This window comes from Pagrus pagrus, assembly GCF_965226575.1.
Source record: "Pagrus pagrus genome assembly, chromosome: 9".
Lineage (NCBI taxonomy): Eukaryota > Metazoa > Chordata > Actinopteri > Spariformes > Sparidae > Pagrus > Pagrus pagrus.
The window spans coordinates 8092227-8109715 of record NC_140193.1 but is presented as its reverse complement, the minus strand read 5'-3'; the positions used below and the strand labels follow the sequence as shown (position 1 = coordinate 8109715).

The 17489-nt window shown below is 40.7% G+C and overlaps 1 protein-coding gene across 1 annotated transcript in view; it reads right to left on the bottom strand.

Moving 5' to 3' along the window:
* Window positions 1–609: 609 nt before the first annotated feature.
* The window catches only part of tmem163a (transmembrane protein 163a), a 70002-nt gene continuing 53122 nt past the window's right edge, over window positions 610–17489 (bottom strand). The window contains exons 5-8 of the mRNA XM_084362771.1: window positions 17190–17286; window positions 10134–10245; window positions 6993–7134; window positions 610–6788 (exon numbers count right to left, since the gene is read on the bottom strand). Of these exons, the coding sequence (XP_084218897.1) occupies window positions 6728–6788; window positions 6993–7134; window positions 10134–10245; window positions 17190–17286 (412 nt within the window). The 3' untranslated portion in view covers window positions 610–6727. The remainder of the gene's footprint in view (window positions 6789–6992; window positions 7135–10133; window positions 10246–17189; window positions 17287–17489) is intronic.

Below are 17489 nucleotides of genomic sequence, written 5' to 3'. Positions count from 1 at the left end.
TGTGGAGAAAAGGCCTGTTAGTGTCTTGTATCTGCAGGCCCTGCAGCCATCTCCATGTTTGTTGCTGCTCGGGACATTTTACCAACCCACAATGTCAGTATTTGACATCCTGGGAATCAGACTCATCGCTCAAATATTTTTGTGGTGCGTTCGTGAACAGCTGGGACAAATCCTACTGATTCTACCTTAAGTTTAATAGTCTTTGAATTATATTATTAAGATGTGAGGTTCAGTTAGCTTTGCACAGAAATGGCCAGTAGAAATGTCCTTCAGAGGGATACTTTTCAGATTTATACTTTGAAGTTGAATCAGTACTTCTACTTTTAGCAGTCTTGAATCTCTAATATCTGTACTTTCTGATTATATTCCTTATAGACACAGCAGCTCATAGTTCAGGTCAACAGAAATTATACAACTGACAAATCTGTCACCTTATTAATTATTTTTTTGATAAATTGATTGTGATGTGGAGCAAGTATAGATGGGATTGGTGCTCATACAGTATGTATTTGTCATTGCTTGTTCACATAGTACTGACTCCTACATGACACACATATCTGCCTCCGTGAAAGTCGTAAGGTTAAAAAATAAAGAAGAAAAGACCACGTCTGACCGTTACTGATGAATAAGCAGGATAAAACTTTATTAATCAATAAAACTTTGCTCTTTGACAAAGAGCTACCTCATAGTTCTTTTACATAAATAAATGTTTTTTACATCATCTGTAATACCACTGATGTCATTACTGTACAAACAGACAAATAATAGTTCTGTTACATAGTCAGATTTTTTGGAAATTCAGTTACATCTTTACATGTATGTGTTGTTTTGTATGTGTGTGTGTGTGTGTGTGTGTGTGTGTGTGTGTGTGGCTGCAATGCATGTGTAACCACTAAAGCTATAAGGGTTTTTACAAGCCCATGCAAAGCCTATAGCAACTGAGAAGTGGTTAGTATTGCTATTACAATTTTGGGAAATGAAGAAAAACGAATGGTTTGATGTCTCTTCTAACAAGTCAGGTCATCAATACAGGTACGACTGAATGATACACCCCCGTCAGAAGAGGAGTGGACGGATGTTTTCGATGGTTTGGCACAGTTCATCAAGCTGCAGAATCGGACTTGTTTCTGAGCTTTTTCAATGAAAACAGATTTGAATATTAGGCGACCTGTTAAATGAATAGAGGTTTAGTGTTTGCGCAAGCAATACAAGATCAGAGGTCGTTTCTTCACGAACCTCGAGAAGTGAGATGGAGAAACATTTCATGGGGCAGTGGAGAAATCATATTACAGGTAAATAATCAGAGAATTACAGGATATATTTAACATACTTTTTTGGTAGCCAGCTGTTGCACTCATGCAGAGATTTCCGGTGAGAGCAACAGCTTCAAAGATCACTCATTACTAAGGAGTGTAAAGGACTGGGCAATCACAGCACCCCGGCCTACATTTTCTGTAGCATGAGTGTTCACGAGAGAAGTGGCATGAAAACAACACAAAGTGCAAAGAAGAGAGGTAGAAAGGATTCAAAATGACCTCCAGTTCATCCAAACACAATATAGTTAACCATATGAGCAATAGAGCTATTAAAGCGTACCATTTCTAAGAGTTATGGTGAGTTTGTTCTGTGCCTATCAGCATGTAAACACTGTGCTTTGCTAATAAAAGTCATTGTAAAGATTGTCTTCTATGCATCAGAGATAGGGGGGAAAACATTACAAATCAGTGTGCTGTTGGTGAGTCGAAGAGGTGTGAGCTGATTCACGCCTTCAGTTTACAGCTAAATCCTTATTCTTCACACAATAGGACGAAAGATAACACCAGTCATTTTGCACCTTGGCCAGTAAGCCGACTCAGAGTTAATTACAGTGCAGAGTGGATGGAGGCCCTCTCAGAATCACTGTCCAAGGCTTTGTATCTGTCTTTAGCCTGGGATAAATTTAGACTCTCTCCCATGGATCCGTGCTGAATACTAATTAAAACTCGTGTCATGTGGGCACCGAACACAAGGGGGCTCCCAAGCACTCTGGATCCACATTGACAGGAAGAAACCAGACCACAATCAGTTACGGACACTTTAGGTTTTACTCACTGAAGAGTCTTGGTCGTGTTTATTTGGATGCTCTTACAGCATCTGTTCTTTATTTATATCAACTTCTACTTTAACCACCCAAAGAAAGGGAAAATCCACTTGTCTGCCCTTTTTCTCCTAGACATAACTGAGCTCGATTCGACATCAATACCAGATTTGGACCATGTTCTCATACTTCTTTAATTCAGATCTTTGAGAAGTAGTCCTTCTCTTGTCTCAGCTCGATCTTCAAATGGTGTTTTTTTCTCTCACTGCAAGAGTGTGTTAGTCTGAAATAATCAGCTCTTGAGATTATAGTTAGAGTCAAAATTAAACTTGACTGGCTCATACATCAGCCTGACAAATGTCTCAGTGATTCAAATTCAAGTCACATCTCTGTATTTGATCTGTTGTCGCAGCTGTCTCACTTCCAGGGCTGTACTAAAAAATCATATTGCGATTATGTTAATGAATATTACTGTAGGGACGATTAGTGGAATGACACTTTTTGCATCATGACTTTCATTTTTTCTGGAAAAAAAAAACCATCATGATGATGTGACATTCGTTGGGCCAGGGCATCTCTGCAGCACTACAGTACTTCTGTTATCATTTGGATTTTGTATATTGCCAATTTGCCATATTATGATTTCGATAACACTTTGATTCATTGTGCAGCTCTACTAACTGCTATAAAAACAGGGCCAAAACAAGATCTCTGTTTACACGTCCCATTGATTTGTCATAAATACATTTCAAATGCCTTCTTCGGAAGCGCATTATTTATGGAGGGCCTGCTGGTGGCTCTGGGGGGTTATGGCGCTTATTTCTCCTGAAGGGGGTTTTAGGAGAAACAGATGAGAAATTAGTCATTTCCAAATAAGAAGATGTTTTATTTTGATGAGACAAAGAAAAAAATATTGTGAGCAGCAAAATTTTCCTCTGGGTAATTATCTCAATGCATTTGTATAAAATTAATACAGAATTGGAACTCATATTGAGATGCTTCCATTTCTCAAAAAGACCTTCCAGTTTCATTACATCCACATGATTCATTGCTGTTTAAGCAGCCCAGTCACCAGGATAAAATGTTGGTGGTTAACGTTTCTGCAAACCACCAATTCATTAAAATTTGTACGTACAAAACTGACATTTCCAAAATGGCTGTCATTTCATATAGTAATCACATGTTCATGACCAGACCTTTGTATCAGAAGGTGGAGGGGATGGTGGTGATGTTACAGGTGGGCTGGCTGCCAAGCCAGTGACCACAGTTCAAGACTCTGTTTCAGCATTTGTAAGAGTGAAGCCACTGGAGATTTTTAGAGACCTGTGAACAATTTCCAGCTGAGTTTGTGGCAACCAAAACAGGTATTTTAAACTAATATATGATCTTTTCCTAACCCTAACTAAGCTGTTATTGTGCATGGCGTTGTCACAAAGTTGCAACATAATGAAATGTAAAGTTTCAACGGATCCAGTGTTTGCAGAAATGAGCATTGCCATCATTTATTCTTGCGACTGGGATGGTTTCATTCTTCAGTTTTTCTGGTTGATCTTATGTCTGAGCTCAAGACACATACTAAATTTGAACAAAACACTGATTTGTGCATTGCAATAGTGATTTGCTTGGCATTAACTCCGTCTCTTAAATTCTTCAAATAAGTGACAAAGGAGCCTTGGACAGTGCCGTCAGATCACGCCTACATCCAATCTGAGATTTTCACTTACAGTGCAAAAACTTACAGTAAGACTTGTCATTTGATTTCACCATTAATCTACAGCAATATGTAAAACAACATTTACAATATAAGCACTATATAGGAAACATTTCTAACTATATGCAACACTGATCATCCTGAACTTTAACTATATGCTGTCTACTCCAAAAAGCCTATAATGTCGGCCATAAAGTACTATGACTATATTTGTGACTTTTTCTTACTGATGCACCCAAACAGTGTAATAAACATATTTACAGACTGTGAGGTTTGTATTTACATTCTGTTCATTGCACATAATAATGAATGAGAACAATGGGAACATGCAGAACAAATGGAAACACTGTCTGCAAATGATATGCAATGAAAATGAAATTCCCGCTTTATCTTTGTCGTTGTGCTTTGTTTCATCTCAGGTTTGAGACTTTGTCATGTCCAACTAATCATATAAACTTTGCAGTCAAAATGAAGAAGAAAATCAGAGTAAATATAATTAATAAAAGTAATAAATATCCGAACTGTGTTCAGTGCAACAGTCCATAGAGAAAATGATAAATAACAGGGTTAAAGCTAATGGTACAGGAAACTTGCCACTGAGTTAAGTGCTTTTACATCTATTGATTATCTAAGCCTGAAGACGTGTTATAACAAAAATGAAAACTGTTTAATATCGTTATGTTTTTTTTTTCATATTCTCCTTATAAAAAGGTGGATTTTATTACTATTCATCAGTTCTCCCTATGCACATTGTAGTGTGATATATCCGCTTTACAAACTGCACGTCGTTTTGCTTCCAGTGCCAACTCTACAGTATACACCTTTAGTTATCTCAGCGCTTATTTATACATAATTTAGTTAAAATACTTACTTACTACTGTTTTGAACTATTTTGATCTTTTAGATGGATAGATAACCATTATCGACGTTAGCTAGCCACAACAGCTTACGTTAGGCCACTGTTACCCCATTTCGACCAAAGAGAACAATGTGCTGGCTCTGGGCTGGTGTTAGTGCTGGTTTGAAGTTGGTTCAACATGCAAACCTTTTAAGAACCGGTTTGCTTTTCTACGGGCATGAGAGACACCGTAGAGTTGTAGTTTCAAAATATTTTGCTTATTCTCCCATGGATAAGTCAGAACTAGCTACACTAACTCTGGTTTTTAAAAATGGCGGTCATAAGCGGTTGTGGCTGGTCCTTGATAACGATAAGTGTTTTTTTGTTCTAGACCAGCACGGTGCCGCTCTGGAACCAGTTCAAGAGCCAGTTCTATGGCTGTCGAAACGCAAAGAATTGGTTGCCTGAACTGCCTCGGTCAAAATAGGGTATGCAGCTCGTTTGTACACTCAGTGCTTGGCTTGGCTGCCAAAAATGAAAGTGACTGACGTACAGTGTCTTGTGAAAGTGAGCAGTTAAGCTCAGAGGCCAGCGAGGAGAGCTGACAGGCTAACCTCGCTAGTTAAAAACACCTGCACGACTATCTAATTGATCAAAAATGCTAAAAGCACTATCTACGAAAACAAACAATACAGTATTTCAACTAAGTTATGGATGAAAAACACTGAGATAATTATAGATGTATACTGTAGAGATGGAACTGGAAGAAAAAGAATATGCAATTTGCAAAGCTAGAGATATGTCACATCGCATTGTACGAGTGGAGAGATGTTGCCTGCTAGAACTTTACTGTGTCGAGCTGAGTTTCAAGTAAAATACAAAGGATACTGGATGGATTTCAGTAAATAACTGACTATGGTATGTGTGCTTGTAAACAACTGAAAAGATACGTATGTACCATATACAATGAAACATATGTAAAGTCAGATACAGCTTTTAAGACAAAACAGGATAAAGACCCTCAAATCATTCTTGGTTTTTGCCCGCTGTGTTGAAATGAGCGCTGCCAGCAACAAACACTAGTGCATGAAGGAAGGTTTGCTCATTTGTGCTTGGATATATTACATACAGTACAGTAGGCTATGCAATGTAATATAAACTGACTTGTGCACTTAGGTTTATTGCCATCGTGTGGCTAATGTTTGTCCTCTGTGTCTCCTGTACTCTTTACTGCTGTTTGCTTTTAGTCGTAGAGTTTCTAAACACGTTCGCCGACACTTGTTACCTTTCGGAGAAAGCAGCGATTATTGACTCAGTGCTGCGTGTGTGCTTTCTGTCTGAGTTCTCCGCTTTCCACTTCCTGTCTTTCTCTCTTATCAACAAATGAGGATGTGCAGTGGCTGCTTTGAAAAGGAGGAGGCCGGTGATGTTTTGACAGAAAAACAACAAAAAACCTAAAATTAGCGGGCAGCCCACAGTCGTCTTAATTTAGATACAATAGCGAGACAATGAATTCTTACAAAGCTCATTTTATGTTCTCTCAAGTGAACTACAATGGAAAACATACAGTTTTTTGATCGATGTTGATGCCCATCATGACAATAGCTGAACCCACAAGGACAAATCAAAACACTGTAGTCTCCTAATGATGTGAATTGTGTCATCTAAGCAGCAACTACTGTCCAGGTCAGACAAATCCAAAACTCCTGTCTCACATCTTATGCTTTTTTAGTATTTTAGGTGTAATTTTAAAAACGGGTGGTTTCACAGACAGAATTTGATTTAAGTATTTTCTTTCCAGGAGCTGATCTTCAACCATGTCCTTTTCCCTCAAAGTCTCTCAGGCATCTCTGTTTGTGTATGCATGCATGTGTGTATCTTTGCTTATGTCTGAATGTATGAATGCAATTTGTACAGTATATACAGCATGTGTATATATCAGAACATGGGTGTGTGGAGTCTATATGTGCTGCATGTGCGGCTGAGATGTGTATTAAAGTGTGTATGAAAGACAGAGAGAAGAGGGCGGAGGGCAGGAGGCAGCCAGGTGTGTGGGCGTGTGGGCGTGTGAACCTGCTCATCTGGTCAACACACACGCATCTCACTCGAAACGCTCGTAGTTCCTCGTCTGCCTCACGCGGGGCACCATGTCCCTCAGGAGTCTGCGGAGACAGAAACATGTTCTCAGTGGGAAGTATGTAAATGTGCAGAAATTACAGATTCAAGCCTGTTTTGGCCTGTCAAATCGACATGCAAATTTTGCATTAATAGAATATGGATGGCGCCTGAATGGAAATTATTAAATGTTTCCAATCAATAAGTCCAAAGAACTACAGACAGAGGACTGCTGTCACTTTCTCGCTTACTTGACGCCATATGCCAAAATGATGAGTCCAATGAGAACTCCGATGGTGCCATCCAGGAACCAGACGTCAGTGTGGTGCTTGAAGACTTCGGCGCTGATCAGAATGGAGAATCCCATAACGGCACCAACCATTGAGTTAAACCCTGAAAAACACAAGCATTGTTTTTTTAAAAACAGTTCCAGTCTTAGATGTGGGGTTGTATGAGGTACTTATCCGGCAACAGCAGGAAGCAGGGCATTGTACTGCTGCAAACCGTACCAGCAGCAAGACGTATTTTAGCCATCAGTTGAAGTGTACGCTATGTTTTGAACCTTTTTCAGCCTTTTCCTTTGGCACTACATTTCGCTTGTGCATAGGAATACAGACGTTATACGGTTGAGGGAACGGAGAGCTGACGGTCATCTACTGCAGGTAATACACTGACTGGGGATAAGTACCTCATGCAACCCTGCATCAAAAGACCCGAACTATCATCTTACGGGCCTTGCTCAAAGGCACCTCAGTGGTGGTAATGAGGAAGGGGCAAGCACTGTCTTTCAGTCAGTCCTGCCCACGTCAAGTACAGAAACAGATACAGCTAATTTAGATACAGGTAATGGAGTACTCATTCATCCCTACTGCTAATGACCCATCGCAGGTTTTTTTTTGCAGATATTATCTGTAACAGTATTATGTTTATCTGGGGACAAGGTCTGTCGTTCATAGAAATATTTTTTACAGTTTGGTTAATTCATTTATTAACTTTCTTCTTACAAGTACTGGACAAAGACTGAACGACATCAATGGCAGAGAAGTGACTTCCGAAGAGTTTCTCAGCAGAGTGCAGTGAATTTCTGGAGTTCTGTCATCACCATGAGGTACCATAGGAACTTTGGAGGTGCTGATGTGCAGTTTTTTTTTTTTTTGCTGGCTGTATTTGTTTATATTTTCCATACAGTCTTGAGATTGGTATTGATCCTCTTCTGGAGCTCTCGGCAAGAAAACAATAAACTTCTTTCCAAAAATAATAAGAGATTCCTTTAAACGGAACTTTACCACAAGGGCACCACAGGAGTTGTTTGGAGACGCTCAAATATAAAGTACTATAGCCCACATAATCCTTGAGTACATCTACTAGATTTGAGTTACCCTGCATAGCAGCTGATGTTTTTTCATAATTACATTTCTCCTTGTGTGAGCCGGCACGCTGGGTTATTGTCTAGCCTGCAGTAAGTGTATAGTCTTGTGGGAAATAAATCCAGGCTCTGAGAACAGCAACCTCAGGTTTATTGGATTGATGCCCTGTGCGTTCTGAGACCTGGGGATAGCAGTGTGCAGTGTGTGTTAGTGTGTGTGCATTTTTTCACAGGTGCATGTGTCTATGAGCAGCCAGTGGGTCATAACCTACACGTTTTTTCAGTTCAGTAATGTGAGCAACTTTCTTTCGCACAAAAACACAGAAATATAGTCCAGGTTGTGGTTTTACTTTTAATGCTTTGGAATCTGTTTCCTTTTCATTTTCACGCTTGTTTTGTGTTTGGTGTCGCTGTGTCCTAACCCGACCTTAACCAAGGCTTTTTTTGGGTAAGGGACGCTATTCTGATTTTATACTGCTTTATACTTCTACTTCACAACATTTAAGAAGAAATTATTGTCATTTTTACTCCACCACATGTATTTGAGTTATAACCTATAGGCCTATAATGAACATATACAATCTGATGTATCATTATAGAGTCAATTAAACTACGCAACAGCATATCAAATAGAATTAGCTCACTCTGGACCTGCTAAAATACTGAAATACCTCTGACAACTAAATGCATCAGTAACAGTAATCCACTAATTATACAATAACAATAACGATATGACCTTACTTTTTGCTTTTGCACTGTGATACATCTAAACACCCCAATTTGAATTCTAATGATTTATATATACTATAAAATTAGAGAATAAAATGCACATTTTAGTTTTATTGAGCACCATCAAGGTGTTTCTTATTATAGTGAGTATCATTCAACACTAAGGCCAGATTTTTCTCCCTCAAAAACAAGGAACTTTCCATTTGTGTTCATTCTGGCACCACCTGTGGACCAAAGTGGTACAAGCACCACTGCCTCCTGCCATAAAGATCTTGAACTGACTACAATGTGCATTTATTTTTTAAGCGAGTGAAAAACAGACACAAATGTCGTTTTTTCATTACACCTGCTAGCCTGGCTCTACTGGGTTCGACTTCCTCCCGCAGCACTATTGAAATAACACATTTAATTTCCTGTAAATTCTTCACAATAAAACTCCTTTGCTATTTAGTTATTTAACAGCTTTAATTGTGAAGCAGCAAAATCAGGAAATGCCGGGCTTTCACCAGCAGTACCTTAACACGACTCCTAAAGCGGTAGACATTAAACATGATGAAACAGTACAACATAGCAAGGTATCTGAGAGCAATAACAGGGACACTGGAGAGGAACTAAACTAAAATTTCTCTCTGGTTTCCTACACAGACACGTGTTGAGTCTCAACACAGGCTCGTTGGTGGGAGAGAAGGGGGTCATCACCAGTTGGCCAGGGTCAAGACATGTCAGCACTTTGGACCGACTCTGGAGAGGGTCCATTGCTGGCAAGGCTTGACTCGACTCAGTGATGGACTGGTATGATTTGACTCTCAGAAGTGTCGGTGGAAAGGCCCGGAAAATATTTGCAATACTATTCTACTGTTTTAAACACAGTTGTTTTCACGATGTGATGAGGTAATGTATCTATTTGTGACTATGTAAGATTAATAACTGTAATATGATGGTGGTGAAACAAATTATACGAGACAACGGAGCAGCTTCTTCCCTCACGCTGAAGGACACCTCAATTCATCCTCAGCAAATCACCATAAAAAGTAGTTCTGATTTTATGATTTTTATTTTTTAAAGTCTGTGTGGGAGTGTCCTTACAGAGTCGTTAAGGACATGTGAGAGTCAAATACTATTTTCCCTTTTTTTATTGCCCGTCTGTGGCCATTTGTTCATTTATTTATGTTTGACTTTGTGTGTGTGTGTGTGTGTGTGTGTGTGCTTGTGTGTGTGTGTGTGTGTGTGTGTGTGTGTGTGTGTGTGTGTGTGTGTGTGTGTGTGTGTGTGTGTGTGTGTGTGTGTGTTACCCTACCGTCAGTGATAAGTGCCCGGCTCGTCAGCACTCTTCCCAGCATGAACTTGGCCACAGCCAGCAGAGCACATGTGAGCCCGCTCACTATAGAGACACTGAAGAGGAAGTCATCCTGAACAGAGACAGGGAGGAAGAGATAGAGAAGCAGGTTAGTTGTATAAGAGGTTGAGGCAAGCCTTGTTTGTTGGATGATAAAAAGAGGAAAAGATAAAGATAAAGAGTCGCCAGTAAAGTATCACCCGTCAGACGGACTGACCCACAAAGCTTTTGTCAGCTCAACCATTAATAATACATATACAGGCTGGACTCGGTGCATCCACCCAAGGTCACACAGATGACGCCTCTAAGTGATGTGAGCGTCTGGTGTTTTCAACATAAGTCTCAAACAGACTCAGCAAAAACCAGCACTTGACCCCAGAGTGTCTCTGTCAGATTTAATTGGCCCAACAGGGGGAGAGAGCTGGAGTCGAGGAGGAGAGAGAAGAGAAAGGAGAAACTGGGACAATCAGAGCCACGTGAGAAAAATCCAACTTGATTGTGTTTGTCTGACACCTTTCTTCAATAGACTTTTGTCAGGGCTATTTATAAAATGAGACAGCATATGCAGAAGTGCTGATTAGTGATGGTCTCTGCTCAAACAGATGTAATGGCCTTTTTCACAGCAGACATTTTTACTAACTCTTGGAGGGAAAAACAAAGGTGTTGCTAGCAGTGTTGGGCAAGGTACTTCCAAAATGTAATGTATTAAATAATACAAGCTTCTTTCAGTTAAAAGTAATGTTACTTTTAACTGATTACACTACTCTTGGTCATAGTTTGTGTTTTTGGGTAATAATTTCCTGTTTTATTGTGTATATTATATCCTCGTGTTATTTTCCACTTCCTGTCCGTATTTTTTCCCGCCCTATTTTCCTGCTCACCTGTGTCCCAGTGATATCACTCAGTAGCAATTATTTAAACTTTGAAGTGGGCAAGACTTGTGCTCATTCGCATTTACATGCCGTGGTAACCACTTTGTATTAAAATCACTTGCTTGTATAACAATAGTGCGATGATATGGAACAATTAAATAGCCTAGACTTCAATAAATTGAAAGTATATTCAATGGACACTACCTTTTTTTTAAAGTGAGTGGGAATTTTTGAGGGCATTATACTATTATACTCTCATATGCTCATTTGGACACTAGGTTAAAAGAGTCCAGGATGAATACAGTGAACTATATAATATATCACGCATCACCACCCTGGTTAAAAAAGCACAGAAAAGGCTCTACTTCCAACAGAAACTTTCTGGTCAACTGGCATGGTTTGTGCATGGCCCAGGACAGGAAGGCTCTACAGTGGCTGATTAAAACCACCCAGAACATCACTGGTACCAAGTGAGGTGTCTGCACAGAGCTGAAAGGATACTGAAAGACGACACCCACCACAGCCACAGTCTGTCCACCCTGCTGCCATCTGGCCAAAGATACAGAAGTATCCGCTGCTGCTACCAGACTACAGCGCAACTTCATCCCCCAGGCACGTGAACTCATCTTCAACACAGATTTAGAGGTCAATCATTATTTCATTAGTTAAACCCTTGTTTAAATGACCTTGGACCTTGTACCTTGTGTAAAGATATACAGCCAGTCTTTTTACTTAGCTCTGTCTCTGTGGCCTTCACACCTCCTGGTAAACCAAAATCAGCTTCCTCTGATCTCTTGATTGCTGGTCGGCTAATAGCTTGTTAATCCCTCGCAACCTTTCTACTTCCATTTACTTGAATCACATCGAGGCTCGATAAGGAAGAGCTTGTGCTGGATTAGTGCACTATTGAGATTTATTTTGGAAAGGTGGCTACATTGTAGTGAGTAATATTGTGTTTAACTCCACATGCATAATATCCTTTTATTGGCTGTCTCTTTACAGCATCATATCCTATTATGTAATACTCTATTGCCTCATTGTTGCTGTATATGTACTGTACGTTTCAACAATGAAGGTTCTAATTCAGACCGTTAGAAGTTAATTATGGAGGAAGATCTGAGAACAATCTGTAAAAACACTGTAAGTGTGTCACTGCATGCATGCACCATCTGTATGTATTTGTTGCATTAGTGTGTGTTGCCCTCTCTCCATCCAGCACACACAGAGGCAGGGAGAGCCAATCTCAGCTCTCTGTGTTTAATCAGGCACTAGACGCAGACAGGCTGCCATGAGACCAGCAACCAGGACGTGATGCGAATCAGGATTCACAGTTTCCTTCACCCTTTGTCCACTCAGTGTGAATTTACCGGCCAATACGTCAAGGTAGCGGCAACTTTTTACAGTATACATGCTGCGTTGCTGCTGTTTATCTCTTAGAGTCGGAAAAATCTGCAGAACCAAGTTGTGCCGATTCTACTTTCCCTCTCGAGCTTTGCCAAGATTTGTTTTGTTTTCTTAATTTCTCTCCGGGCTCTTTGAGTCACGCACAGAGTCCCGCAGACACAAAACACAAACACATCACTGCTGGTATCACGAATCACCTCTGACTGCTGTTTGATGAAAAATTCAGTGAACACGCTCAAAGAAAGGGAGAGAGAGGCAACGAGAGGCAATGAAGACAGACATGGTGATGAGCGGAGGTAGACTAGGTGAGCTGGTACGGAGAGTTCAGGGGAAGAGAGTGGGGATAACGATGAAAGAGGGCCGAGAGAAACTGTGAAAGTGATTGGATGTGAAGGGGACAGAACGAGAGTGGCCAAAGATAATGAATGAGGTGGTGAAGGGAGGAAGCACTGTAGAGTGATGGACTGGATAAATGAGACAGAGAGGAATCCAGAATCTGTAGTTGCCTTGCTCTAAATGCTGAACGTGTATATCTATGTATAGTTATGCAATACGTTTCCATGCAAAAAAACATCCATTTTCCGTAAAATTATAAAAAGAAGCAGTGAGGTAAGACGGCGAGCGTTGGAGTCCAGATTGAAGCTGCAAAGAAAGGAGCGGGATGGTGAAGAGAAGAGGCAGAATGTCAAAGAGAAAGACAGTGGTAATAGGCTCCTGCTGGTGTCAGGAAGCTCCTCTGAGACCCAACACCCACAGTTTCTATTAACATAATGGCACTGGAGCATCAAACACAGCCTGCAGACTAGCTGCTGCCCTCAACCTGCTTCTCTGCCTCCGTCTCTTATCTCTTTTGATTCGTGGTCAAAGGGGCTCCAGTGACTCAATTTTTTACACCATCAAACGCATGCTTAAAAATAATCAGGAGCAGAAACACACTTGGGTAGTCTAGTACAGACACTTAAACAATCTCACATAACAGATCAGCGTATTTATGCTTTAAATCTGATTATATCCGCAGGCGTTTCATCACTTTGTTGTTTACCAGCATCTACTCTTAATCTGTTGTTTCTCACTTTTATTGTCGAGACTCTTGGTCTGTTGCTACCTGGATTTTAATATTTTCTTAATCCAGCATAGTAGCAAAGCTTTGAGAGACAAACATTTAGGTGAATCTAAGACTAAAGGTGTGTTCAGACAGAACATGAGGTGAATTTTAGACTTGATTACATATAAAGTTTGCAAGTGAGCACAAGAAGAGTTGTTTTTACCTGGGAGGTGATACACACTGAGGCCAAGTTACGTCATTGGGAGGGAAAACTGTTTCAAATTAAGTGAAAAATCAATGCAACTCTGGGCTTTAGAAATCTGCTTCATAAACATATAGCAAAAAGTGGAGAAAGAAGAGAGATTATGCGTACAATAGGTGCATCAGTTCCTAGCTGGCTTAAAGCTAACCCCTGTACAGTTGGTATATTGGCAAGCGGATAAATCGAGGGTTTCAACTTAATGGAAAAATTCACGGCTACCCTGGAGCTTATTGAATCTGTTTTATAAATGTGCACAGGCACAAGTAAAAAAGAAAAGGGAGGCTATGAATACAAGGGTCTCAGCCATGGAAGACTTCCATGCAGGTGCACAGAGTTCGTGTCCCCTCTGTGGTGAGAAGTTTTTGACTTAGTGAATTTATTGTTTTCAGCTATTTTAAGGAACATTTTCAGTTGTCAGGCGCAGTTTGGTTAGGTTTTGTCAACATAATTACTTGGTAAGGTTTGGTAAAAAAGATCATGATTTGGATTAATAATAAGCCACGGACAGTGATGATCACAAAAACTAAAAATCATCTGTGCGAGCCAGCGACAACGCACATCAGGGACACATCACTCAGGCGAAATATAAGTAAAGTTTTTAGGGAGTTCCACGCAAACAAGGATCAGTGCCTCCATTGCTAGCTAGCTTAAAGCTAACCTCTGTATAGTTATAGTGAAGTTATAGTTATAGTGCTCCACCCCATTCTCCTCCAGCTCATCAGATCCACCAACCCATCACGACCACCAGTATCTGGGCTCCATGGGTGGGTTTCCTATCATAATCACAGTTTCATCTTTCCAGTTAAAATATAATGAACGTCACGACGGGGCCTAGTCGCCGTGTTCAAAGTGCACATGGCAGTAACAATATTATTTATTCATTCAGAGTGAAATCTCTCCTGACTGAAATAAGCGGGGACGTGTTTTGTCTGTGTCTCGTCCACAAGACCAAGGCTAATTCAACATTTAACATACTGAGTACACCAGAGAAGTGAAGGGAGACAAAGACTGCTGCCAGTGTAAATATGGATAGAAACAATGCCGGTTTGAAAATGTGTATAAATTGCAAACGAATAACTGGGATGGAAATGCATTCAACACCATTTTTAGGCTTCAAGTGTATAGAAAATGCACTTTTGTTTACAAGAGAAATCCACACGGCATCTTTCAAATACACTCTTGACACCCTGATTTTGCTAAAGAGCCTCCAAGTCTCAAATTTCCTCTCGGCTCAATGCTGTTTTAAAATTCAAGAGTGAGCTGTGTTGAGTTTAACAATACCAGCAGCGAAATGTGAGGATATTTTGGGATTTTTTGGAGCGCTGCTGTGCATTTTAAAACCTTTGAAACGACATAATAGCAAAACTTGAAAAGGAACTCTCTGTTTTTGGTGCAGAACAATCTGGCCCTGCTCTCTGTCTTGGATTCATCGGTTAGAGGAATGGACAGATGGTGAGGGTTAAATCATTTACAAACCAAATAGGAGGGTTCAGAGCTGGAGAGGATGCGACGGGCGCTCCCCAAACAGTGTGATGATGGAAGAGTCAGGCCGTGCCCCAGCAACACAAATTTGAGACTATTCTGAGACCTTATTCATCGTCTTAACACCTCCAGAGAAACTGTATGTATGCATGTGTGTGTGTGCGTGTGGTGGTGGTGATGTTGACATTAAAAAGAAAGTGTGTGTCTGTGATGAAGAGAAAAAAAAGGAATAAAAGTCAGGTGGAGGGAGACAAAAAACTCTGACGTCAGCAGAGCCACAGCGGAGGGCTATAAAAAGATACCTCACTCACAACCATGTGTGTTGTGAGTGTGTGTGTGTGTGGAGTTCGCTTATGCGTCTGCCTGTGTGTACATGTACTATCTGTGCGTGTATTGATTCAAATTGACTCTGGGCTCTTGTAAAGGCTCATTCATTATGCCAGTTTACAGATTTGTGTGTGTGTGTGTGTGTGTGTGTGTGTGTGTGTGTGTGTGTGTGTGTGTGTGTGTGTGTGGGCGCTCGTACACTCATACACCTGCCACTTTTCTCATAAACACACTGTTTATATTGTTGGAGGAAAAACAGCAGTTATTGAAAAGTGTCTTTTTTTAATGAAACACAGCCAAGGTAAGGTTTAAACAGCTGCTCTGTCTCGGCACTGGCAAATCCTCGAAAAAATGCTTTAACCTTGAATTAAACAAGCACTTAATGAATAAATAAGCACGGCCCCGCGCACGATCCAGACAGCCACATGCAGAACTCTGCCCCGGCACTACAAGGCCCTGAAGTATGAATATAACAACCGGGAGGCTGGACAGAGGGTTCCCTTTTTTTGAACACACATTATTTACAGTCTGATGGGTTAGTGTGGTGGGTGGCACACAGCCTGTAAAAACGCTTGTATGAGGTTGACTTTGGACCCAAAAAATAACCCTGACGATGTTTCTCAGGGTTGTCTCGATCAGGACTTGACATTTAAAATGTATAACACAAAGCCTCTGTAACAAAACTACAGCTGAGGAGTTAGAGAATGCAAGTCCATTTACCGTGCTAGGTAAATGCATTTATATAGTGTTTTTCTCATCTGCCGACCGCATACACGTCCCTACATTGATGGCATTGATGAGGCTGCCATACAAGGTGCCAACCCGCTCATCAGGAGCAATACAGCACCTCGTATCCACAGCACCCCATGATATTTCTATTCACACACACTCACACACCGATGGAACAGCCGTTAAGAGCAATTTAGGGTTCAGTAGCTCACCCAGTATCACATGCTGCATCCCACTGTGCTCTGAACTTGGAAAAACATTGAAGTACAATGGACATGCATCTTCATCCGAGTCAGAATTGCAGGATCCTCCAACATAAACACAGAGGACATCACAGCAGTTTGGCGGCGCACATAGTGAACAATTACCTTTTACCTTTTCATCACTTTTTACATTAGGTAGTGTTTGTGTTGTGAAACGCGCAGGAACTATTTCATAGGCTAGTCGCCATTTTCATTTGTATTCAGTTGATTGCTGGAAGTCTTCGCGACCATGCGGTATGGCCCTGCATCTCTGGGACAATATTTAGATCGGAAGTAGGGAGGATCCACTCGGAAGTATCAACTTCTTGACTTGCAGCATTGCTTCCAAATCATTATTTGTGGAATGGCCTTCAGCAGGTATACAAGTCTCCAACTCAAGACAACAGTCCTTCAACAGTCCTCCGAGGACACACCAAGACTAAGAATCAACTGAAAAAACACTTAATTCTGTTATAATAGATAAACCTAAATGTCTGAAATCATTTATTCCTATAATGTAATACGTATGGTTCCACTAAGGCAACAAAAAACACCTGGTTAACTTTAGGGAAAGATCCCTATGTATTGCATATCCCTATGCATTGTGGCCCAGTGTGTGTGTTTGTGTGTCTGTGTGTGTGTGTGTGTTCTTACCACTTCTGGGGGCACCCTGGTCGCCAGATCATGGATGGCCTTTCCGAGGATGCACAAGGAGGAGAGAATGAACACAATCCCGAGGACAACACACGCTCTGCAGACAGACAGACAGACAGACAGAGAGAGCAGAGTGTTAGCGGTTGTGATGTTGCAATAACCAGAGAAGCTGACACTTTATCTTGTTTCGTTCTCTTGCATCTGAATCTGGACAATCTATCATTTTCCTGCTGCAGAGAAGCCTCACATAAACTGTAATAAATTATCCTGGCTGTGGCCTTTGGACGTCTGCAAACTGGA